The following is a 15861-nucleotide window of genomic DNA, read 5'->3' as shown; positions in this document are numbered from 1 at the left end:
AATAAATCCATTGTGCCCCCGAATACTAGTTTATGTGTGTTGTGCAATAATTTGTAAAGCTCTCCATTGTTTACTTGCCTTTATTGATGATTGGAACTGTCATTTAGCACTAGCTGACCACAGAATGTGCAATAAAAAAAATTAGGTCAATTAAGGTTAGAGAATCACTTTAAAATTTAGGTTATAGTCACCAAGTAGACACAACTAGGTTAATGTAAGTACACATAGGACCCAGTACTCCCTGTGTGGAACTGGTGGTGTGCACAGGATGGACGGCTTGTTGGCAAGAGGCCACTCCCTCCGCTCCAGTTGATGGACCGTGGAGGCTCTGCCTAGCAACACACTTTCACTATTGCACAATGGACTGTGTCCTCAATATCTCAATGTCACAGCAGGTAGGGCAGGTAACCTCACTTTGAACAAAGAACTGGCATCACACATCAAACCTCACTATCACTTCACTTCACTTGGCTCTTGCTGCAACTCATACAATGTCACTATACCACACTTAGAAATACACTTCAGGTCTATATAATCAGATTCTTATTGGAAAAAGTGGAATCGGGTCTGGCGCGATGTTGACGATGGTCAGATGGGGCTCCAGACGGGAGACGGGGGCTCGGCGGGCACTGACCTAGCGTGGCGCGCGCCGTCAGCTGACCGCTCGGCTGCGCACACAAAGGGCCGCGGCAGCGCTCGGCGCCGCGGGCCCCCTGGCCGGGCTAGGGCGGCCCCAAAGCCCCTGCCAGCCTCCCGGCCGCCACCGAGCCCGCCCGGCCGCTAGCCATCAGCCGCTGCCGCCCGGCGGCGAGAGGTCGCAGACAAAAAAATCGATAGGTCGTCAACCCCTGACGGCGGTAGCCCAGCCGGTCCCCGGCCGAGCCCGCGCCTCCCGCGGGCTCTGCGGCCCCGCAGCCCGCTCGGCCCCCGAGACCTTTAGTGCCAGACGACTAGCAGACCCGAATTCGCCATTTTGAAACGGGAACAATGAAATATTTACTTTTGAACGACGGGACAGGGAAGAATATCTTCCCGGACGAGTTACGGAAACGGCGCGAAACGGGGCGCGTCCCGAACACTGCGCCGCTGTAAATATATACGTACTCTGACTAGAAAGCCCCTCGTCGCCGCTGCCGATATCCGACATCTCAATCCACACCGAATTCTACAGGCAATCCGCGATCTTTTCGGATCGCTCTCGGTCAACTGGAATTGTCTATGCTTTCGAAGCCATCAAACTTAGGTTCTTTATAGTGGCAACTTTACGTCAAGAAGTAATACTCTTTATTATTTAAAAATAACGTCAAAAGTACAAAATAATAACATGAAATATGCCTGATATATACTAAATTTAATTTTATATTGCTATAATTGTACTTTTTTTAAGATTTACTTTCATTTTGAAGCATAAATAAAGGATTTTGTTCGTATATTGTGTCTACGACTTTATAAAGAACCTAGACGATGCATTCAAAAGCTGAATTTACATTTTACGGTTGTGACATCCTTTGTCATTACTCGTTAAAAAGTTTATTTACTCTGATATTTATATTCCTACCAAAGTAGTTTTTCTGGATTTTATAAACAAAATTACATATTCCGAAGCAAAAAAAAACTACACATACAATTTTGTTTCGAAACAAAGAAACCATAGACAATTTATTTTTCTTTGGGTGATATTCCACCTATCCAATTTCTCGATCCAATGTGTTATTTTATCTCACATTTTGCTTAATGAGAGAGTGAAATGGAATACACATTGGACCAAGAAATTGGACAGAACTGACAGAAGGAATTATAGCCGTAACAGACTACCGCACCGCACCGCGAACTTTGGATGGTCAAACTTTTTGATCTGAATCATAGAGACAGACATCTATTGTCAACTAGCAGTACCTACTGATAAATTCTCTACTCGTCGCTAGATGTCGACTACGTTAATATCTCGCGTTATTGTAAGAAAACTGATGTATGGAGTTAGCACTCTTTTTCCTTATTATTACATCCTTTATTAACTCAATAAAATATCTTTATCTTATCTTATTACTTCCTCTGGCACGTTTTATTGCCTGTCTGTATCATCAAGCCTTCGACTTTGATGATTAATTGGCGACTTGCTATTTGTTATCTCTGTATATAAAAGAACGCAACCTTAGGGCTCGTTAGAATCGTCTTGATTAGATGTATTGTATGATATGACACTCTGATTTAAACTTTCACGATTATTAAACATTATCAAACTGCAGAACGGGACTTAATCGCGTATTTAAGTTTTAAGATTTACCTCCGACGTTTCGAGGACGGAGTTGTAGTTGACATCAACATCTTCTAGCCGCGCGAGTTTTTCGAACTACCCGCACTTGGTCTTGTTTATCAGGTTAAACGTTTTGCGCACTAATAGGGATGTCACTCTGTCCACACACAACACTAACGATATTCGATTTATCGACTGTCGACCAAACCACTGGATTGAGCTGCATAACCCTAAAATCCTTTCCACGGATCGCCATTTCTACAGTAGAAAAGTGCGGGAAGCCATTGAAATCAAAAAACATTGCAATTTTAATCGGGACGAGGGTTTTAAGATCTCATCCACATGGAATCCAGTCATTAGTAGATGTAAGCGGAAACGAATATCGACAGTCGATAAATCGAATATCGTTAGTGTTGTGTGTGGACAGAGTGACATCCCTAGTGCGCAAAACGTTCAAACTGATAAACAAGACCAAGTCCGGGTAGTTCGAAAAACTCGCGCGGCTAGAAGATGTTGATGTCAACTTGAGCCAGTCTTCTCCGAGACCACGGGGACAACGCCGTCCTCGAAACGTCGGAGGTAAATCTTAAAACTTAAATACGCGATTAAGTCACGTTGTGCAGTTTGATAATGATATGACACTGTCAAAAAAAAAGTGTAATGGGCAATAAAAGCTTAAAGGTATATTGTTTGCCAGAATCTTACTCATTTTACTCTTTTAGGCGTTTCAGGGCAATTTTAGTTTACAGGAATGGAAGGGAGAGCTAGCAAGTCACTTACATTACTGTTAGGAATGAAACAACAATAAATATTACAAATGACTATAATTTTGTCACAATTTTTCCATACAATGTTAATAACTTTTTACCTTATCACTATTTATAATACATTACTTAACCATTATTAATATTGTATTACATTATTTAAAATTCTTTCAGTTTAATTTCTAATTTTAAATTCCACGGAGTCAGTTTCAGATGAGACATTAATATTTATTTAAAGTAAACTCACGAGGGACCATACAAAGTTAAAAGTAATTTTGAAAAACCTCGAGTACTTCATATGATACACTAAAATGTAATTCGATTAGATCTTATTATACTAAAAATATTTCTTGCTTAGTTCACTACGAGAAGTATAGTTAAAACTGTACAAACGTATTTTATGTTACCTAGCGAAACGTTGCGACGGACGGGACCGCGCGCCGCGACATATTATACTCGTATCTACTACATATTACATACTGCGCCTACGACACCGAGATTGTCCTGATAATTGACAAAGTATCGCAACTTAGGAAAATGCGGACACGAAGCGCCGGCTAAAGGCACCTTTACACTTTAGTTATCAGCGATTCTTCTAGAAAATTCAGAAGTATCGGTGGTTAAAAACTTGAGTGTAAAAAGGCTTTAGTCGACCGTCTAGCTCGCTTGGAGGGTGTAGCACCATCTTATCATACACTCAAAAGAATCAAAGCTGGTCTCTTTGTACAGGGATTTCTATAAAAAAGACCCGTTTTCAATCTTTAGTGTAAGTTCATTACAAATAAAAATGTATAAATTAAGTACTAAATTAGTAGACAGGAATCTTATAATTAAATCAACCTATTGCGTTCACAAGATAAGCAGCATTTTAGTTGACCTGCTTAGACTAATTTTCAGAGTAATCCTTACAAAAAGAGACAAATGGCGCCTTTTATAGTCGCGCCGCGCGGTCCATGCGGCGGGGTCCAACCACCGCCTACCGCGAAAAACGAAATGTTGATATCTACCTCTTTATCGCTCTTGCGTATTCGAGCGAGAGAGAAGCAGATAAACAAATTTCGATGTTCGCAGTAAGGCTTCAGGACCCTCCGCGTAAACACAAGCACCGTCAGAAATGCGAGTAAACGAGTAAAGAGTCGTCGCCGACACAACAGAACTACTAAACATACACAACACGGCAGTCTGTGTTCAAAGGGAGAGTAAATTATAAAACAGTAGGTTAGCTTGCGTTGCTAACTATGGGACCCTCTCAGCATTTCATGATTATTTCCTAACGCTCCCGGCGTTAATATATTGTCACTCTGACACTGACCAGCGATCATAAGAAGAATCGCTGATAAAAACTACTCTCATAATGGCGTATAACCACTTCATGAAACGCTCAGGCGGCCCCTTACAGGTAATAATTAACGGTGTATAACAAGCAAATACAATAAACGTTACAATAATTAAGTATCAATAAAATTGAGCTAGAATCGAACGCCGCACCGGTCTGGCCGGTGTCGGTAACTTATACCTACAAGCTGCGGGCGCCGCGGCGGCATGTTTACTTTTATCGCCCTAAATATATTATCACCCACACTGTTAAGTTGTTAGTATATCACGTACATAAAAGGTCTGTATCAAAACCTTCGTCAACGCAATGATATTTTCATTATAGTTTTTAATTTATCGTTTATCGTAGGTATAATAGAATATCAATACCACAATTGCTGCCAGTTTGTTGACTGTGCGTGATTTAACTTGCTCTAAAAGGCATTTCTTACGACAATTGTGTGTAGTCTGTAAGCGATCGACACACTTTACATACATGTAACTTAGTCAAATCTGTAAAAGTATGGGCAGCGTTAAAATTAAAAATATTGTCCTTCACTGCCAAGACTATTTTTATAGCCAGCAACACTAATATTGAGATGTGCCCGATGTCGGATTAGATTAAAGTTAGTGTTTAACTTGAAAATAGGACTCATGTCGTTATTTTGATCGTTATCTACGGCGATAAAAGTACCGTCGATAGGCCGCCGCGGCGTCCGCCCGTGTTACAGCGAAGCGAAATGCGTTATGGCTACGTGTGATCACTGAAATTCGACTAGTACCAAAGAGATTATGAAGGTAATTTTGAAACGCAACGCAATCAGTCGCAGTCGTATTGCTTCAGCGTCGCATATTGCTCGTCGTTTGGCACGGCGCGGGAGCACTACTCACAACCGCCCGCGCCCCCTCCCCTCCGGATAACAATTGTACTAACTTTTAATATTAAAGATTAAGTTTTAATATATTGCCACAAGTTTAAGATTGAATTTTACAAAAATATACACACTGTACAAATAGTGAAGCGCCCTAACGCTAACTCGTTGACAGACTTACGGCTACCCGACGACCACTAAACAGACTCCACACGTCGAAGCTCGGACTTGTATATTATGTCGTAACTGAGGGCCTACTGCGAACATCCAAGTTAACAAATTGCGGGCATCTTTCTCCTTTACTTCAATTAAGGCGTAATTAGAGTGACAGAGAAAGATGCCCGCTATTTGCAAACTTGGGTATTCGCAGTAGCCCCTCTGCGCCCGCGCGCGCCGCGGCGAAGGAACGCGAACCCTTCCAACCACAATAACCGTTGTTACTGTAGCTCTATCGTATAACTGAGGCGGTTGGTAAGTTATTATGGTAAGCTACGGACAGGAGGCTTGGCTTTGTGATGTGATTTAATCCCACTGAGCTACCTTCTACTAGAAATCACCATGCGACTTTACCGACCGCCTAAGTAGCCCTGTGGTTTTCAAAGGGATTAACAAAATCATTTAACTTAAACAATCTAAACAAGTGTGCAGATCCTTTTGCGCAGTTTGATGGATTAGAAACTTGTGCTAAAAATAGACTAATGGCGTGCTAAAACGAGAACAATCCTATAGTTCTCATATTTTATACCTGCGTCGAAAGATGGACCCTCTGATATGACAGTTCATTTTTAAATGGAGTAGCTGTCACATAAAATGTTTGTAGACATTTTTAGAAGTTTAGCACATCGATTTAAAAATGATTTGAAAAAGAAAACGGTAAAAACATTTCTACGTAAAAGAGACATGAAGTAACATGAGGGAGGGACCATCACTCGGCGCGAGAGGTCTAATGTAGCCGTGTACGGCGTGTGGGTACACACTGAACCATTTGCAATAAGTTTGTAATATTTTTTCACATCGACAAGCCCCTTAAGAAAATATGAAAAATATAAAGTTTTTTTTCTATTCTGTGAATACATAATACTAAAGCAACAATCGCAAACTATTCGAGGGTTTTAAAAAGCCGACATCAGAGACCCGCTCTACGACTACACACCACCTTATAGAGCAACCCTTTCTAATACAAACTTGTAAATTAACATAAAATGTATAATCTAAATAAAATGTTTTGCCCGTCAGATTTGGCTTTATTAAAGAGTAAATTCCGACGATCTTTAACCGACTTCATTTCCAAGAAGGTTCTGTATTTTCTTACAAGACAAGTTGCGACTTAATGAAACATGTGAACGTATAGGGGTCTCTCGGCGAAGCTCTAACACCAAACTAGAAATATGGCAGCAACGCTATAGGCCTTCTGGCAAAACGGCAATACTGTCAATTAAATTATTGCAATGATCACTCATGCAAAACACGTTAAAAACGAAACCACATTGGGCTAGTTCACTTTAGATAAATTAAGCACAGCAATGAACGGGAAAACTAAGTTTATACAAATACCTATATCGCTGGCCCGATATTACAGGGTTCTAAGTTTCACTTTTACCGAACTGAAATTTGAACATTGTCATTATTATTATTGGGGGGTGTTGTGGGCCTTTGAGTGCCGCTTCGACCAAGCTGTGATCTATTGTGACGGCCCTTTAAAGTTCACTACTAATGCTCGATGAATCCAGGAAATTCCAGATTCTTTGGGCCGTAATGCTCTGTACCTCATAAAGTTCCAGTATATGTCGCCCTAGGTAGGTACTTCTTTTGGACATTAGTGGTCCGCAGGAGCAGAGAATGTGCATAGCAGTCTCCTCTGACTCCTGGCAGAACCTGCATGTCGCATCTTGTTTTTTCCCGTATGTCATAGTGACATTAAGTCGAATTTCAACTATCTTCAAAATTTACCTAACATAGAACCGTGTAATATTGAGCCAGCAATATAAGTAGAAAGCTTTCACATTCAAATAAATCCTAATCAATTTATCTAGCTAGTGATACATACCTAAGAAAAAATGTATAAAGAAGCTAGTCACAAAATTGAGTACATATTGCAATTTGACAGTAATACCGAAACGCCTTGCCAGCTGACATGAGTGACAACTCTTATATAAAGGTGCAATCACACGGGCAGCAGGAGATGCAGTGCCGGCCGCGCTAATACTGTCCGGTTGCGAACTGGCCTTATTTCACGGTTAAACCCGATCACGTTCTCGTTACAAACTTTTGTTTAAGAAATACTACCTACATACTTTTGTTATTAGTTTTAACTTGTCTATTTTAATTGAAAATATGGGAGCTTTTAGCCAGCCACAGAACTGCATAGCCAGGTACAATCTTGTACATCTTGCAGTTGAAACGCAGTTCGCCTGTCCTGGTGTTTAACTAGTCTTTGATGAAGCAATCTAGTTTTTTTTTGTCAAGCACTACATAGTTTGATAAAAAAAGGTTTAGGTATAACGAAAACGTAAGCCAGTTTGTGATTGGGAGCAATGGCCGACGTGCGCGGCGACCGCATACACGAAATACAACTAAATTGTTATTGTACAAAAGCAAACGTATACAAATACAAAATTAATATTTAAAAATATAATATCAAAAAAGCGTAATAAAGCACTCGTTATGTACAGAGGCCTCGCCGCCGCTCGTCCGTCAGCGCTCTTATAGACTAGTTCCTTAACTATGTGACCTCAAATATTGAGAACGCGATTATGTACTTAACTCTTACAGCGGCCGCGGCGACGGCGACGGGGCCTTGGTAAAATGTACTCAAATGTTTATGGCGTAAATATTAATAAATGAAAAATAATGGTATCCGTCGATACACCACGACTATTCGAGAACAAACAACATGGCAGATAACACTAACGCGCGCACCAAATAATAAATATAAAATTATAAACCTTAAGCAATCTTAAATACCCTGTTGATTTCATGTAAAAAAACAATATTTCCCTTTTGACGTGTGCGTCGCGAGCGTTCGGTCGCGCTCGCCCCTCCTTAATACTAACTGTAGGTATTCTGTAGACACTCGACAGCGGCGCGTACACCAACAAACATCACACAATGTACACATGTGTCGACCAACGCAGCGGGTCTCACAGAATAGCGCTCTTTAACAGGTAAATATTTACCCTAATTTCATACAAAAACTGTCATGTCAAGTGCCACGGCTTCAACCGTGCCGGAGCGAGCGGCTCGCGAGCGCCCGCGGACGTGTTCGGGCGCGAACATTCGCTCGGCCGCTCGGCGCCCTCTTAAGGCTTGGCCACACACAGAGCGCGACGCAGCGCCGCGTCCGCGCCGCGTGATGCCGACGCGAAGCCTGGTCAAACAGGGCGCGCGCCGATCGCGCCGGCCTCACGCTCTCAACACGCCCTCAAGGCGCGCGTGAACGCGGCGCGGCCGCGCGGGAACGCGGCGCACCGCTCGCTGCCTAACGTCCGATCCTACTGATGTGACCTTGCGCGACGCGGCGGGCCGCCGCGTTCGCTCGGCGCAGCGCTGCGCACGCGCCGCGCGGACGCAAGGGGCCGCGCGGCGCGGGGCGCGACAGAAGCGGGGCGTGATACCGGCGGGACGCAGTCTGTTTGACGTCGGTAACCTGTTAGCATGTGCCGCGGTCGCGCGGCGTGGACGCGGCGCGGACGCGGCGCTGCGTCGCGCTCTGTATGTGGCCAAGCCTTTATACCTCCCGGTAACCTATCATTAACGTATATGTCTTTCTTACGTATGTTATTTCGTTTTTACCTTATACTTAAGACTTTAATCGTTTGTGCAAAGAAAAGACTTCATTTCACTAAGTTAAGAATTTTGTACAAGAGTTGTGACGCCCCGAGTCCGCCGCCCGACACGATCCGGTACGGTCCGGTCCGGCGCGGTACGGTGCCGCACGGTCCGGCGCGGCGGCGGACGGTAGCTTCTCTGTCCGGTCGGTCACCTCTAGACTTTAACCTTGTAATCGAGCAACTGTCGCGAGTAATACATTATATAAATAAATTAAATAAATAAAAAAAATTTTCATTAAACATAATTTTAAAAGGCAGTATAGAATTCGCACATCATCGCATGCCAAAAATACATATAATAAAAGTGTACACGAGAGGTCACCGACCGCGACGACAAAATGGCCGACAAGCGGCAACAATAAAAATATATTCCGTTGTATATAAAAATGCTAAAATCGCTTTATAAATACCGCAAACGCGGGAACTAAACTAAAAAAAAGTATACGCATCATAGGCCGAGCTCGGCTGCCCGCGGGGAGGCGGTGACATTATTTCCAAATTTGACTAGCCCACACGAATTAGTAAGTGACTAGAACGCGAAACTTCACTGGCAAGACTCCGAATATCCCCTTCACAGTGCAACGCCGCCCCGCCGGCGTACGACCGAAAACAATCTACCTAATACAAAATGTGATGGACAAAAGATACAATATTTACAAATAAGGGCCATGAACGGAGCGCGGGAGTCGCAATAATTAAACCTCATAAGGAAGAGTACTTTATTTTATCGACTGTTAAATTATACATCACAAACTGTTTTGTGTTTAGTTTCAATCAGAACAAACGATAATTCATACGCTTTTCGTTGTTGAAAACTGTTCCAGCATGTAAATTATTTTCAAAAATTCTGTTAATTGTAATATCAGATCGAAACACATTGGCAGTGTGTCTGTTTAGCTAATGAAATGACGAGTGACACTGTATCGAGTCGTTTTATTATTAAATAGATATGTCAATAATTACAGCACAATCAGTAATTAATATTCAAGTCACAATCAAAATCATGGCTAAAAACGTCGATAAAATCCTCTCCCAAATGACATTTAATTTTTGCTACATGATATCCGCTCCGTCAGAACTCGGTCTCTCCGTGCCGGATGCGTGTCCGTGCCGGCTTGGTGCCGGATGGCGCCGGGTGGCGGCTAGCAGAAGCCGCCGAAGCCGACGGAGGGCACGGAGGGCACGGCGGGCACGGCCGCGGCCGCCTCGCCGCTCTTGTGCAGCTCCATGAGCGACGGCGGCGACAGGTAGTGCGCCTGCAACAACACACAACGACATACATCACACATACGACGGTCTCCTCCACAACCGACACGAGTTGAGGCCTATTGACACCACACTTGTAGGTGGACATGAGAATTTCCTGTTTTTCAACGATACCCTTTTTTGTCCTAACAAAAATCTATGACGTGTAGTAAGGATCTTGGGAAGCTGTTTAGGCGTTCCTGCCAAATTTTACGAAATTTTGTGCTCCAAAAGCAGTAGAAAATTAATTTCGTGTCCACCCACAAGTAGGTATAGCGTCGTCCCACAGTGCACAGCTTGTATATGTAGGGATATAATTTAGCATAGCGCCTCGCCAAATAATGTACACTAATTTATGAAGCATATTTAATCACCTTATTTTCCGTCATGGATGAATTCCACCAAAGTGTCGCTTACGTAACTCATATCATATGCCAATGATAGCAGCTATAAGTAAAAGTTACAAAATACAAGCTCTACAACTATGATAAAGTAAACATTCAATAGAAACAGTTCCGTGACACGATTGGAATGTTTCCTTCTCTTTCCTTCATTTAAATAGATACAGAGCTGCCGCTTGCGAAAAATAGTTTAGTCTACTTGTAGCGTACCTGTACCTAAATATGTAAAAAAAATACTTCTGTTTCATCGATATTCCATATTTAAACTTAAGGGGTTAAAGAAGAGTTTCTACGGCTAGGTTTTACAAAAATCCGTTAGAGCATTTAATTACATAAAATAAAAAATAGACAGCAAACTAGATAAAAGTAAATCGCTGTGTCTAATGGATCTTTCACCGAGCACAAGAAAGCATCCTACAAATTTTAAATAAAAATACCTTATAACAACCGACGCCATAAGAATAATCCCCAACCATATAAATGTTAGTATAAACTGCTTTACGGATCATATACAGACGTAAGAACCTAAACTGTCTCCTCTGCTCCCAATAGATCAGAAATTTAAGGAAAATAGGCACATTTTTAATTGGTAAAACAATATTACTTTGCTATTCCGATAAATTATTTATTTATTTAGCAATAGCGAAACAATGCTGTCCAGGCAGTTAGGTTATAAGAAAAGCCTTATACAAAAATTTTGATCTCAGGTATTCAAAAATTGTGAGCATTAGTGTCACTAATCTTCAACTTTAAGGAATAAAAAAGACAAAATGTGTTAGGCGGTCTTCACATTGACTGTATCCGCACGCCGCTCCGAGCAGGATGCTATTTCCGTGGGTAGCGCCGTCTCGCTCGCGCCGGAGCGCCGTGCCGATCCGTCAGTGTGACAACCGTGTTCAGTCCGTATATGACCGTAATACCTGTACTGTACATACCTCCTGGTTTGCAAATAAAACTTGAGCAGAAACGAGCAGTTACTGTGTGCCGGGGAAGTGCGCCGCGAGAGACTGGAATGTAGTTAAACGTCACATTGGGAGATGCTACACTGCGTGTGTGGCCCACAACCTTTACTAGCTACTTATAGTTAATCGTTCTAAAAATTTCTCAATAGGAAAATCCGTTTAAGGAATATTTTATGTATGTGTCATTTAACTTAGTTATCAAAAAGTAAGTTAAATTAAATTTTCATCTTCATAAGTCGGAATAGCTAAAGCCGTTATCGTGACCAGATTTATCAAATCAACAGTTATGATCTAATGATAGATCTTGCCGCTACCGTGTTTATCTTGTAATGTAATGTGCGTGTATATTAGCCTAATTCGACCCTAATCTCAAATGTGATCAAACAAAAAAGCATTCCAAATCTAGATTTCTAAGAATAGTAAACAAACATGGCGTCGAAACTCACCTGCTGATGATGTGCCGGGGGCGGCGCGTATCCATTGTAGTAGGGCGCGTTGTAGGGCGCGTAGCTGCCCGCCACCGACGCCACGGACGCCACGGACGCCACGCCGGGCACGCCCGGCACGCCGGTGTAGCCATACTGCCACTCCGACAGGTAGCCCGGCGTCGGCCGCATCAGCTGCCCGCCCCAGCCGCCGCCGTACCCCACGAACGGCGCGCCGTACCTGCAATCGTACCATAGCTACGTCACATCACGTTAAGAGCTCGAGGTCACTATCGATCATATGTAGCAAATTGTATTGTTAGAAAGTAAACATCGTGGTTCAATACGCGCAACCTTCATTATTAAACTATTTGTGATACGAGTGCTTAAGGTGCTTATTTAAATTGTAATTAAAACGAAATAAACTTTTATAATTGTTTTCATGTTTATGACGTTTATTTAATAACTATAATAATGATAGACATTGATTTAATTTGGTGCCGTGAACAGGATATTTTAGTGATGTTTTTGAATGCAACACAGGTCAGTAGGTATAGTGTCAGTATGAGTCTTACTTCGGTTTTCGTGCATGTGACACGACGTGAGCCGAATTCTAATATCATAACATTTTGTGCAGATATACAAAAACTTATATTTATCACAAAATAGCAATTAAATCTAATTTGTCGCCACAAACCCACCAACCCATCATACTTCGGCGTCATGCGATTAGGGCTAGAAGCTCAAGTAGCTAGTAGTCAGTTAGCGAAACACTGCTACTGATCCGTAATTGTAAGAGTCAGAGGAGAAAAAAATAATTAAAGAATTGAAATAGAACCATGTCAGGCAATCACCACAAATCCAATTAAAGTTAGAAGCACCGACACCTCGGCCACGAAACGCGCGCTCGCTCGACGCCGACGCCGACCGTCATACGGCCAGGTTCAGGAAGGAACGCGCGTTCCATAGCCCTCGGAAGGGATCAGTCGCGCGCCACACCACCCGGGACACTGACCCGTTGTTGTAGGAGCCGTAGTAGAGCTGCTGCTGCGGGGCCGGGCGGGGCGATACTGACCCGTTGTTGGCGTAGGCGGGCGAGCCGTAGCCGTAGGGCGGGTACAGCGCCGGCGCGTACTCCGGCAGCGCGGCCACGGGCGCCGCCGGCTCGGGCGTGGGCGCCGCGCCGGGGCCGCCCACCCCCGCCCCGGCACCGCCCGCACCCCCCGCACCCCCCGCCGGGCCCTCCGCGATGGACGGGATCTGGTCCACGAGCGACTCCAGCCCCGAGAGGGATTTGGACGCGACGTCCTGCGGCTTCGGCTTGGCGCCGCCCGCGAACTCTCCCGGCGATCCTGTCAAATGATTAGGTGTTATCGCCCGTCGAGTTGTGTAATGTTAGTAATATATAATATATTTACATAGAACATTTATATAATTATCTTGAAAAGATAAAAAAGTATACGATATTTTTATTTACTCATATAGTAAATACATACCGGGTGGTCGCGAGTGCGACGTGTGTTCTGGTGGGCGGAAAGCGGGCGCGTGCGGAGAGAACGGCCCTTCACCTCCGCCCTCCGGCGTCGATCTGAACACAGAATGGTATCAATAATATATAGGCTAAGATATTTAAGACTTTGGTTTAATTGCACCTTCATTACGTTTTACCCATTCACAAAAAATCCTAAAAGTCTAAACGGAATATAAAATTTTATAATTTATGATAATAGCACAATTTTACTATAAACTAAGTGTTACCTATTAAAATTGCTAGAATACATGGATGGATGCTGTTGTAAGTGGTCTAATCGTGGACTGTCACCCAAGTTGCTTCCTGAAATGGAATAAATACAATATTAATTTTAGTACAAAGGTACAACTGATACATCATAAATTACACGTTTTAATTATATCCCTCGATAACTGGCGTATAGTTGTAAGAAAATAAACGATATTGTTGACTTTTTTAATGACTTGCCCAGTATGACCAGAAAGAACTTATAAGTAAAAAGAATTTGTAATTTAATTTAATTTATTTAGGAATGTGTATTTTATTTAGGAATGTGTATTATGTAGTCGTTTTTAATTTTTTTTAATTGTTTAATCTAATATAATGTGAGTGACTGAGGAAGAATGTATACAAAGTAAAAAATATTTTTAATTATATTATTTAATTTATTTTGTGAAATTCTGGAAATCTATTGTTTGTGTTTTTGTAATTTATTTATGTTGTATAGAATATGGATCATCATCATCATCATCATCTCAGCCATAAGACGTCCACTGCTGAACATAGGCCTCCCCCTTGGACCTCCATTCGTACCGGTTGGAAGCCACCCGCATCCAGCGTCTTCCGGCGGCTTTAACAAGGTCGTCCGTCCATCTTTATTTATTTATTTTATTTATTTAAACTTTATTGCACAAAAGAAAACTTATCGTACAAAAGGCGGACTTAATGCCAAAAGCATTCTCTACCAGTCAACCTTAAGGCAAAGCAGAGAGATTGTGGGCGGTGCAACTGCTACTACTACTAACAAAATTTAATATAAGAACGCAACGCTAATTTAAGGAATTTTAACATACATACACAAGCACATCAAAATATACACGATACATATAATATAAATATAAATATACATATATATATATATATATATATATATATATATATATATATATATATATACCTAACATTAAATATATACAATAAAATATATAACTTATATAACTAAAACTAGGAATCCTTCATTCTACCAGCAAAGAAAGCACGTAACGATTTCTTAAAAGCGAACTTGTTTGGGGCATTTTTAATACTAAGGGGGAGTCGGTTCCAAAGGCGCGCTGCCTGCACGCAGAACGAATCTGACATAAAGCCAGTGCGATGTGGAGGGATGGATAAGGACATATTGCCAGAAGAGCGAAGCTGACGGTTGCGAGAAACGCCGTAGTATTGAAAGAGGGACCTGAGGTATACAGGAGAGTGTGGATCGTTGAGGACAGAGTATAGAGTGCACAGCATGCGAACACTGCGTCGTTGACGGATGGGAAGCCAGCCAAGCTGGGAGCGGTATGAAGAGACATGATCGTGTTTACGCAGACAAAAAATGAAACGAATGCAGTTATTGAGAAGGCGATCCAACTTATTGAGAAGTTCTTCAGTTAGGTCAGGATAACACACATCACCATAATCAATTATAGGTAGAATTAGAGTGTTTATAAGGAGAATTTTAGTCTTGATAGGCAAAAAGTGCTTTAGCTTATTTAGTGAATGAAGAGAACCCATAACTTTTCGGCTGACCTCAGAAACCTGCGCTTTCCAATCCAACGAACTGTCGAGCATAATGCCTAGGTCCTTAACACTGTGACTAAATTGTATTGGTGATCCGTTAAAGTTTACTGGTGCAATAGTGTCAAAGTCCAGTCTGGCCACCTGTCGAGAACTGCCAATAACGATGGCCTGGCACTTAGACGGGTTCACATAAAGGCCATACTGCTCAGACCACTGTTGGATGTGCAATAGGTCCAGGTTGAGCCTATCAATCGAACTCGAAATATTAGTCACTTCACACTGGTCGTAAAGCTGCAGATCGTCGGCATACAGGTGGTGGGAACAACGAAGGCCAGGTGTGATAAAATTTATGAAGGTGGAAAAAAGGAGCGGAGACAAAATTCCGCCTTGAGGCACGCCAGTCGCAAGATCACACCAATCAGATAGAGACTTGTCAAGCCTAACCGCTTGTTGGCGACCACCCAGATAAGTCGCGAACCAGTTAAGGGCTGTCGGAGACACATTC

The 15861-nt window shown here is 42.4% G+C and overlaps 2 protein-coding genes across 3 annotated transcripts in view; both read right to left on the bottom strand.

Moving 5' to 3' along the window:
• LOC134675684 (transcriptional activator protein Pur-alpha) overlaps positions 1-1245 on the bottom strand; it is a 35113-nt gene extending 33868 nt beyond the window's left edge. For both annotated transcript variants that reach the window (XM_063534012.1, XM_063534013.1), the window contains exon 1: positions 1105-1245. In XM_063534012.1, coding sequence (XP_063390082.1) covers positions 1105-1147 — 43 coding nt within the window. In that variant the 5' untranslated portion in view covers positions 1148-1245. The remainder of the gene's footprint in view (positions 1-1104) is intronic.
• A 1816-nt stretch (positions 1246-3061) lies between these two features.
• Positions 3062-15861, bottom strand: part of LOC134675681 (trithorax group protein osa) — an 87596-nt gene continuing 74796 nt past the window's right edge. The window contains exons 15-20 of the mRNA XM_063534008.1: positions 13826-13901; positions 13564-13655; positions 13143-13419; positions 12089-12308; positions 8938-10290; positions 3062-8509 (exon numbers count right to left, since the gene is read on the bottom strand). Coding sequence (XP_063390078.1) covers positions 10177-10290; positions 12089-12308; positions 13143-13419; positions 13564-13655; positions 13826-13901 — 779 coding nt within the window. The 3' untranslated portion in view covers positions 3062-8509; positions 8938-10176. The remainder of the gene's footprint in view (positions 8510-8937; positions 10291-12088; positions 12309-13142; positions 13420-13563; positions 13656-13825; positions 13902-15861) is intronic.

The sequence above is a fragment of the Cydia fagiglandana genome, chromosome 22 (assembly GCF_963556715.1).
Source record: "Cydia fagiglandana chromosome 22, ilCydFagi1.1, whole genome shotgun sequence".
Taxonomy (NCBI): Eukaryota; Metazoa; Arthropoda; class Insecta; order Lepidoptera; family Tortricidae; genus Cydia; species Cydia fagiglandana.
This window is presented reverse-complemented; position numbering and strand designations above follow the sequence as displayed.